At 49.7% G+C, this 10,259-nt stretch overlaps 1 protein-coding gene across 1 annotated transcript in view; it reads right to left on the bottom strand.

The window, feature by feature from the left end:
* Window positions 1–9,631, bottom strand: part of MTNR1B (melatonin receptor 1B) — a 70,990-nt gene extending 61,359 nt beyond the window's left edge. The window contains exon 1 of the mRNA XM_053308299.1: window positions 9,180–9,631. Within this exon, the coding sequence (XP_053164274.1) occupies window positions 9,180–9,501 (322 nt within the window). The 5' untranslated portion in view covers window positions 9,502–9,631. The remainder of the gene's footprint in view (window positions 1–9,179) is intronic.
* Window positions 9,632–10,259: the final 628 nt, after the last annotated feature.

Raw genomic sequence — 10,259 nt, 5'->3', positions numbered from 1 at the left:
CAATGCATGGAGAAAGGAGGTTGGACTCCTTCACACACACCCCTCTCTGTCACCTTGACATGCTGATGCTATTCTCACACGCGGTGGAAACCAGGATAAGGGAGCCCAGCCTCGTTTCCACCGTGTGTGCGAACTTCCAGGAGCCATGTGGCTCCCGGCAGCAAGCCTGCTTAATTGCACCCCCTTAAACGAGGTTAGCAGAGCACATGCTCCACTAATCCCATTTGTTTGATTGTGTGTTGCTGTGGTGCAGCTCCGCACCACAGCAATTCATGAGTAGCCCCCTGACCAGGAGGCTCCCCATAATGCCCCCCACACATACAGGGCATGCTGGGACTTCCAGAGACTGGGAGGCCCCCGATCCCCACCACCCCAACCAGCTCCGTGACAGAGCTGGTAATCGTGTGGGTGGCCTCCCAGGGAGAGCTGCCTACTCATCTGCGCGGAGAGTGAGTCAAACCCGCTCTCCCCGCAGAACCTTCTTATGCTCTCCACACTACTCATGTGTAGAAACTTGCTGAGTAGAGTACACTTGGGTGCAGAGCCCAGAGACCATGAGAGAAGTTGTTCTCCTGAAGGCTCTCTGTAGCTCATCTCTTATTTTGGCAAGCATATCTGAAGTGGACATTTCTGATTCCCCAAATCATTTTCCAGCCTGGTTCAGAACTTTGCCAGCAACTTGCTGAATGATCTGGGGCCAGCTACTGAGTAATACTGAATGATCTGGGGCCAGCTACTAAATAATCCCCATCACAGAATTATTTTGATTTTGTTATTTGCTATTTTGAGGATAACAAATGGAGCATAAACTGACAACTCGGTGAGGCTATCGACATGAGCAGCCCTAACCAATTGGGCTGCTCTGTGGAGCGCTGGGGTCACTCCCAATCCCAGTACTTCCACACATCCCACTAGCCCAAATTTGTACCCTGGCTCTTAACAGGGGTTAGAGGGTGCAAGTGCATCCTCAACCCCAAGTCCAGAATTGTGTTTATTCTCAGGCTGCAGGCAGCCCAAGCATACACAGAGCCGGGCACCTAGAGTGACCAGCTTGAGTGGGAATCCCTCAATGCACCATGCTGCTTGCACAATGCATCTGGGGATTCCTGGAGGTCGGGACTTATTTTCCTAGCCTACAGAGATCCACACTGCTTGGAGCAGCATGGATCATGTGGGTGTGCAGGCACATGCCAAAAAGAGCACCGGTCATCTGGGGGAAAGATAGGGCCTACCCTACCTTCCCCCACCTACTCCACCCCCGTACTGGTCATGTGCACAACCTCACTGTATGCTCCATTGAGCTTCTTAGAGAAAAGATCTGATACAAATGTGATCTGTTTATTAATTCTCACAATACAGTTTGGAGGGACCATCTAGCATTTGCCTTGCTAAAGGCAGCCTCTTTCCTCCAACACACATGGCAGCCAGTGTGGTGTAGTGATTAGAATCTTGGGCTATGATTGGAGAGAAAAGTTCAAATCCTTACTCAGTTTTGAAGCTCACTGGGTGAGCTTGGCCTAATCACTGGCCTGGTTCATGCAGTCATTTGAATCTAGGTTTAATATGGGTTACCATCATTAGTGTGATTGTGGGAATGCATGCCAAGATGGTTTATGGGCCGAGATGAATCTGAGATTCTTGCCTTGGAGTGGGCTCACACAATTGTGCCAATGTCAGGAACCCACATTAAACCTAGATTTGAATAGTTGTGTGAACAAGGCCACAATCTCTCAGCCTAATCTACCTCTAGCTCACAATGTGGTTGTGCAAATAAAATGGGAAAGGGGAGAATCTTGAGCTTCTTGTAGGAAGTATGGAATGTTGATGTATATTATCACAGATTAATGTATATAATAATAGTATACAACCCAGAATATATTGTGAATGTAATCTGGTTCAAAGGAGGGGACTTGGAACCTTCTGCATGCAAGCATACAGGTGCTGCTCCCAGAGTGGCCCCATCCCCTACGGGGAATCCCTTACAGTGCTCAAACATGTGGTCTCCCATTCAAAAGCAAACACGGACTGACCCTGCTTAGCAAAGGGGACAAGCTGCCCAATTTACAACAAGCAGCCCACTGAAATTCTGTGCAAGTGCACAAATGGCAAGAGCCTTTCTGCCCTCCTTCTTTTATTTGGCCATCCCAAAGCAGGGCTGCACATCTTCAGCCCTCCAGCTGTTTTTGGACTGCTCCTCCCACACAGCTGGAGGTCCAGAGTGGCACAGCCCTGTCCGAAAGAGAAAATGAGAGGTGTAGACATATGCCAAGATCCTCTCTATCCTCTTACATTGGTTGAGATTAAAGATGGCTCCTGATAAAGTTGAGGGCTAGTTTGAATTGGTTCTGGAGAAAAGCAGGTGGAAGGAGATGAGAGGATGGGGGGAAATATACAAAGGGAGCTCTACCGGGAAGGAATATGAGTTGAGAGGAGGAAGTGTTATTATTAGCATTCATCCCAAAGCAGTTTCTGTTTTAGGAAACAAATGTGTGACTATTTGCTCATCAATTGCCTAGTAACTTAAGAATTTTTACTGGGAGGAGGTGGTGAGGAAGCCATGAAGTGGTCTTGATTAAGCAGCTGACTTCTTTTCCTTAAGATTTACTCCCAGCTTTTGTGCAAGCCAGGGATTCTCACCCTTGAGTCTCCAGATGTTGTTGGACTACAGCTCCCATCACTTCCAGCCACAATGGGCAAATGGGGATGTTGGGGGTTGTAGTCCATCACAATCTGGGGATACAAGTTTGTGAATCCTTGGTGTAAAGAGATGGAGAAAGTGAGTTGTGTTCCTTTAGGGTCCCCCCCCCAGGTCTCTTGACTAAGAATAAAAGTGGGCTGGGTGCAGAACATCTGTGCCTCTGGACGGCTCACCCACCACCACTGCCTTTCTCTCTCCCACCCTGTGTTTTCAGGCTGGCAGGCTGGCTTCTTCTCCCCGCCCCCATTCTCCACCCCCCCCACCGTGCTTTCTGGCTGGCGGGCCAGCCAGAAAGCCAGCCCGCCCCCTCCTCTCACCTGCCCGCCAAATCCCGGCAGCAGCCACCTCCTGCTCTCGTCCGGCATCCTTATTTTCTCCCCTGTCCCCATCGCTATCCTATCCAGCAGCTGCTCGCAAACTCTTGCAAGAGCTCCCATGCATGCGATTAGCGATCGGTAAATTTAAGAGAATTATATATAAAGAAGATAGTGTGCATTGCTGGTTCTTCCATCCATTTTTGATGACACTCTCAGCTCCACATTGAGTGGGTGAAAGGCCTTCCTGAGGCTCTGTCCCTGTCCACTCCTACCCAGAAGTTTTCATTCGACTGAGCCATTGTAATAATATATAATGCTTAGTGTTTGTACAGTGCTTTTGAGTGTTTGAAGTGCTTCACATGAATTACCTCATTGTGAACCTTACACCAGGGGTTCTCAAACTTGGGTCCCCTGATTTTGTTGGACTACAACTTCCATCATCCACAGCTACTGTGTCAAGCATTGTGGCTCTGGATGATGGGAGCTGTAGTCCAACCTCATCTGGGGACCCAAGTTTGAGCATCCCTGCCGTACAACATCTGTAAGTTAGTATTATTATCCCTTTGGCGAGATGAGGTTTGAAGGATGTTAACATGTATCGAGTTATGTGGTGGTTTGGGTTTGGAATATGACTTGGACAGGAAGGGGTTAAGGCCAATATTAAAAGAGCAGCATCCCTGGGAAACCCTGAGTGGAGAGAGATGGGGGAGTTTAAAAGCCATCCCTTAAGTGCTGTCAATGCCTGAAGTGTATGAAAAGATCCAGTGATGCTCAAAACAACTGTCCTGTAAAGAAGCAAGTAAATGATTCCACTTCTAAAAAGAGAGCCAAGCTAACATAAGAACTTAAAATCAGTAAGCTTCTATTGTATTCATCTTTAAAGAATCTGTGAAGTAACTTAGTCTCTGTACCCCCACGCCAAGAACACTGCGTTACCTCTCAGCAGAAGACAATCCTATACAAAGATCCTGAACTCCTGTGCATTCATACAGAGACTTTAAACGGCAGCAGCAAAATAAATGAATGTGGAGAGAAATGGAAAGCACACAACAGAAATGAAAATCACACACATGTACAAAGTATATTTTAGTGCGCACACCCTGCCAATGATGCCCCATGTTGCAGCTGAGGCTGAGAGGGACTGGATTGCCAAAGGCCTCCAAGTGAGTAAGGGGCATAGGAAGCTGCCGTATACCGAGTCAGACCATTGGTCTATTCCACTCAGTATTGTCTACATTGACTGGCAGTGGCTCTCCAAGGTTTCAGGTAGGTGGTCTCTCCAAGCCCTACCTGGAGATGCCAAGGAATGAATATGGGACCTTCTGCATGCAAAGCAGATGCTTTACCTCTGAGCTACAGCCCTATATCTTACAGAGTTCACATGTAGTCTCCCATCCAAATGCAAACCAAGGTGGACTTTGCTTAGCAAAGGGCACAAGTCATGTACCCTACCACAAGACCAGCTCTCCTCCCCGTTTTGGGCAGAAGCATTCTGGACAGAAGCAAACAAGTGCTCTTTGTAGTTCAGTCTCGTAGCTACTATGCTATGGTGGGATGAACTTGAGGCTACTTCATCTCCAAATGGCTGCATAATAGAATTGTTACATTTGGGACTTTTCTACTGACTTTATTCCTTTTATTGGGATGCAAGAGAATGTTTGTCTATTGATCCATGTTGTATTGTAAACGGGCAATTAGATTGAATTTGTGTATACAATTGATAGGCCCTTTTTGTGAATATCATTCCTATCCACTTCCGTTGTCCTTGATGTGAAATCAGGAATAGTCTCCTCAGACTTGTGAGAGAAAGGTAACTTTCTCAAACAAAACAAAGAGGACTAGTGGCTTTAGGGCAGTTGTTTGCTTTATTAATGCAACCCTGGTGGGCCACTGTGCGAAACAGGATGCTGGACTAGATGGGCCTTGGGCCCAATCCAGCAGGGCTGTTCTTATGTTCTTAACCCTCACCTTCTCACCTCCAGTGATTTGCACTGCCTGCCGAAGAGCTCCTTGCTCATCTGGGGAGAAGGTAGATTCACCTCCTCCCTGCCTGCCCTCCCTGACCCTGTAAAGGCCATGTGAATGGCCTTATTTGCATTGTTTAACCCCGCCCCCTTCCTTCAATGAGTTCAACACATTACCCTGTGAGCTAGGTCAGGCTGGGTGTGGCCAGCCCAAGGTCACCCTGTAAACCTTTCAGCCAAGTGCAGATTTGAACCCAGTGGCCCCAGTCTGCATGTCAAACTACATGCTATGATAAGGAGATACCTGTCAATTGTGTGCTTGCTCCCCCACCCCCCGCAAACAGGTGATGGAGGGGTGATATAGATTGAGGCCACTGTATGGGGCAAGGGGATGCTAACTCTTTGCCCCACCATGATCCTGACCCAGACTGGAGATCCCTGCAGCTACTATTTGTCCTTTGAAGAAAGTTCCCATTGGACCATTAAGCAGGGGTGGTCGGGACCAGCAACATGGCAAGGACAAAGGGTTACAGCCCCTCTGCCTCCACACCGCAACAATCTAGATGCCCCCCATGACTGCTATTTGGGCAGGAAGAAAGAAGTACACAATTCTGCTGGTCATAATGTAGAGCTTGGTTCTGAGCCCAACACTCTGACTTCTACACCACACAGCCACCAACTCGCTATTGCTTAGCAAACAAACAAAACAAAAAACAAACTTACAAGGTATGCCCATCAGTTGAGTAAATGCACGTGTGTGCGCATGCACGTGCACGCACACACACACACACACACACACACACACACTTACTTACGCTCCCTTACATAGGAAGCCACCTTATACGGAGTCAGAATACTGGTCCATCCAGCTCAGTATTGTCTACACTGACTGGAAGCAGCTTCTCTTAAGGTTTTTGGCAGGAGTCTTTCCCAGCCCAACCTGGAGATGCTGCCAGGATTGAACCTGGGACTTTCTACATGCAAGCAGTTGCTCTACCACTGAGCTACATACAGCCCTAAACCCATTCAAAAATTAACATTCAACTTTTATGGAGTAGAGCCCACTTGTCATGAGTTGTGTCAAGGAGAACATTTCAGTCCGTGAAAGCCCCCCCACACACAGTGTAACAGACAAGCAGTGCAATCCTAGTCAAACTTGCCTCACTGAACACAGTAGGACTTATGCACTAGAAGTGAGCAAACACTTTTATTTCTATTAAGCGTACTAGGAGCTGAAGCTGAACCAAGGTTAGAAACAACACCATCCCTGCCCTAGGGCTTACATTCCAAAGGCAGGCATGACACCCCAGGGAGGAAAGGGCCGTAAAAGATTCTATCAATTTACCCCAAACATGCACAGGACTGTGCTGCATTACAGCTACCTTCGTGCAATTCGTCACCCCCAGCGGAGTAATGTGGAAGCGCGAGGATGCAAAAGCACACACAGCACGATCCCTTTTAAGCATCAGGGCTGCCAGATGGGAACTTTTCCAGCAGTACCATCATCACCACCCCGCACCTAATCTAACTCCACCGGCTAAAGTTCTGCTACTGGAAGGGCAGACTCGGGGAATCCCCACCTGAAATTCAACTTCATTCGAGACCGGAAAAGGCCACGCGCTCTGGAGCTGTCTGCCTCCGAGGTGCTGAAACGCACGCCGATCCCGCTCCACTTCCAAAGCCTGCAGTTAAAAAGATGTCCCTACAGAGGGAGAGTTTCGCAAACGAGGCTGGAAAGGACAAATTGCTGTCAGTTTCAGCCAGGAACCAAGCGCTTCGCTACGGGACAGAAATTCGCCACCTCCCCACGCCCGGTTAATAAAATGACCAACGTAATTGAGAGTAAACCTTTATTGTCTCTTTAGTTTACTGAGACAATTCCGGCAACTATCTGCCTGCATGTGTTCCAATACCCCTAAAAGTTGAACTTCAGCATAAATTGGGGGGCGCGGGGGGTGAGAGACAAAGACATCCCAGCCACCTTGTCCAACAAGCAAGTCTAATGATGTTTCGAACCCATGTTCACCACGATCCAGCCAAAGGACGGCTGTAATCCACTTTTCTGAGCAAGTCCTATGTACGCTTTCCTGGAAGCAAGCGCCACCCGACATCGTCAGGTTGAATTCCGAGCAGGCACGCATAAAACCCCGCAGTTATAAGATCCATTGGTTTTAACCCCGGACTTAAATGTTTAAGTATCCCCCTTGTAGTCAACTGGACTTTAACGTGCGTAACTTCAGCTGGATCGTGTCTTTTATTGCTTGTTTCCCTCCTCTGGATTTTTCGTGCAGCGGCCAAAGAGAGGAAAAGAGGGTTATAGCTACTAAGGAAGGCAACACTTCCACAAGTTTATAACACAACTCCCGGATAAGATCCTGAGCAGCTAGCTTGGAAATGACGTGCCATGAGAAAAATGGGACCTACTTCCTGGTAAATTGTTTTAGGAGCCCTTAAGGAGGCTGAATGTCCCCTCGTTCATCCTGCCAATCCCAGCCCACATACAACAGGAAATGGGTTCTATAGACAATAAATTCTGTTGACAACAGCGAGTCTGATTACTATCTCAATCCATTTAGGACAAGGTGATAGTCGAACCCTCCACCCACCCACCCCCAAAAGAGCGAACTCGAGAGCTAGGGAGTGTACTCGTTCTCAGAGGCTGAGGAAAGGGGAATAATTTATAACTCTTGCCACATAAAACCGAAAACGTCCCGAGCGCTTTCAAGGAAACTATACGCAAATATGGAGTGTGAAGAACATCATCATAGTGCACGCTATAGGCATAAGGCTCAAGAGAAGGGTTGGAATACAATTTGGGTTAGATGCAGTTTTGGATACAGGGCACAGCATGCAGCTGTGGCCATTTGAATTCACAGTCGACCAGTGCAAAGCTTGAGGAGTTCACGGAGTGCCCCCAAGGTTGGCTGCAGAACCCAGGCTGGTCTCCGTATCCAGAGAGACTAAGTTACGATCTAGTGAAACTAACCAGGAGGACTCGCTACTACATAACGCATTGAGGATGCAGGTGGCTGAAGCTGTATAGGTTAGACACGGAAGGAGGATTAGATTGCGGGACGTAGGTTTCAGGTCAGTTTAGGAGCTGAAAGGAGTTGCTGGGCGCATTGGGAGGAACTGTGTAGAGTGCTTTAGGGATGGGGGTGGGGCTTGGTGAAGCTTCCCGGGAGTTAGTCATGGAATCCTTTTCCAATTCAGACCCGAACCTGTGAAGCAATACTGAAGCAGTAAATGCCTCAGAGCATGCACAGAGTGCTTTTAATTCCGTATTGAGTAGCTGCAACCCGAGGCACTTGGAAGGCTGTTTCAAAGCCATCACAGCTGGTGGCCACTGCCACAAGTTGTGGTGATAGCCAATAATTTAGATGGCTTTGGAAACGGGCAAGACGAGTTCACGGAGGAAGGGTCTACCAGCAGCTCTTAGGCACGAGAATAGCCTATTATTCAATGGCAGTGTGCCACTGGATGACAGTTTTATGGATGGCATCACTGGGGGAAGGACTCTCTCTTAGATATCTTGCTTGAAAGGCGCTTTTCTGGGGGCATCTGGTTAGCCACTGTGAGAAGCAGGATGAACTGTGTAGAGCTGTTTTTACGTGTGAGTGGTAATAGCTTGGGGGGCAAAAGTGTTCCAGGCAGATCCACTCTAGAAACTAAGCACTGGGGCTTGGTAGCCTTTGGCACTGGGTCATAAGCATAGGATGATTTTAAGCCTAGACTGAAATAATATACCGCAGTCAGTAGCATACAACGTGGTTAAGATAAGTCTTTTCTGGGGTCTTCCCATTTTGCATGGAAAAGGATGCAGACAGAGGGCATGTCTGGAGACCAACTTACTTAAACTTGATGGGGCTGAAAAATGGGTTTCGGAGGACTTCAGTAAATTGTGGGGGGACTCCTCAAAAGCTTAGGTAGGAACTGCACCCCTATCCCCTTCCCCTCGATGCGCTTCAGTGGACAAACGAGGGAGAGTCAGACCTAGATTCAAATCCTACAACCACTGCTGGCCTCTCTGCCTCAATTTCCCGTGCGTGGAATGCAAAAACGAGGCGGCTGAGAGGACAGCGAGCCGGACCAGAATTGCACGACACCTTGCACAGTTACCCCTCGACCACCCGTGCAACACACACACGGGACACGGACACACAGAGGCACGCACCCTTCCAGCCGCCTCTTCTCTCTTACCCGAGTTCCGGAGCTTGCGATTCTTGAACACCGAGATAATGACCAGCAGGTTGCCCACGATATCCACCACGGTGGTAAAGATCAGCACGCTGGACAGCGCCGTGACCACCCAGCCCGGCCGCTGTTCCGCCCCTGCTGCTCCGACTGCCGCCGCCGCCTCCTCTTCCTCGCCTCTCTGTGAGAAGCCAAAGCCCCCTCGCCCGCCCAGCCCGCAGCAGTTCCGTAAGGACCCATTCTCCAGCATCTCGGACACCTGCGCGCCCAGCGCGGCCCTCCGGCTGCCCCTGCGCTTCCCCGCGCGCTCTCCTGCCTCTGCTAGCATTGAAAGGGGCGCCTCCGGAGCAGCCAGCCCTTCCCGGCTCCCAGGTGCGCTGCCTCCGCTGACTGGCCGCCTCCCGAGAGCGGGAAGGGTTTTAACCGGTTGCTTCCCACCCTTTGGCCCGCCTCCCTCTCTCCCTCCCTTGCAGAAAACAGCCGCTGGAAGCTTGCAAGCGCGCCAGGCACCAAAAAGGAAAGAGGAGGCGGGGCTTCAAGCCACGTGTGGGCGGGGAAAGCGGATCAATCTCCTCCCCATCTCCCTACGCCGGTTGGGAAGGGAAGGAAAGTTGGAGAGTAGGAGGGTTCAAGGCGCGAGGCCACGCCTCCAGCGAGTCACGCCCTCTCCTCCTCCTCCTCCTCCCACGTAGGCGGGGACACCCCGGGCTCCAAGTAAGTATCTTTCCCCGCTCTTATTTAGCAGGAAGGCTCCGAGGAGGAGGACGGCGACGACGACGGACGAGGAGCTGGGAGCAGCGCGGAGGCAGGAGCGTGTGGGAAGGTGTCTCCTTCCTTGCACAGACACACCGAGTGATACGCCGATTACTCACCGGATGATCGTGGAAATGGGAAAGTGGAAGGAGGATAGAGGCGGCACACATTTGGAGGAGAGGCTGAAGGAGAGTAGACGAGGGTGGGGGAAAAGCATGCACGATTGTAATCAGGCCATGAATGGGAAGTGTAGGCTTACGGTCCCTAATTGCATTAATGTAAATATAGAGGTTATAATATAAGAGCCAGCATAGCGTAGTGGTTAGAGTGTTG

This window comes from Hemicordylus capensis, chromosome 3, assembly GCF_027244095.1.
Source record: "Hemicordylus capensis ecotype Gifberg chromosome 3, rHemCap1.1.pri, whole genome shotgun sequence".
Lineage (NCBI taxonomy): Eukaryota > Metazoa > Chordata > Lepidosauria > Squamata > Cordylidae > Hemicordylus > Hemicordylus capensis.
This window is presented reverse-complemented; position numbering and strand designations above follow the sequence as displayed.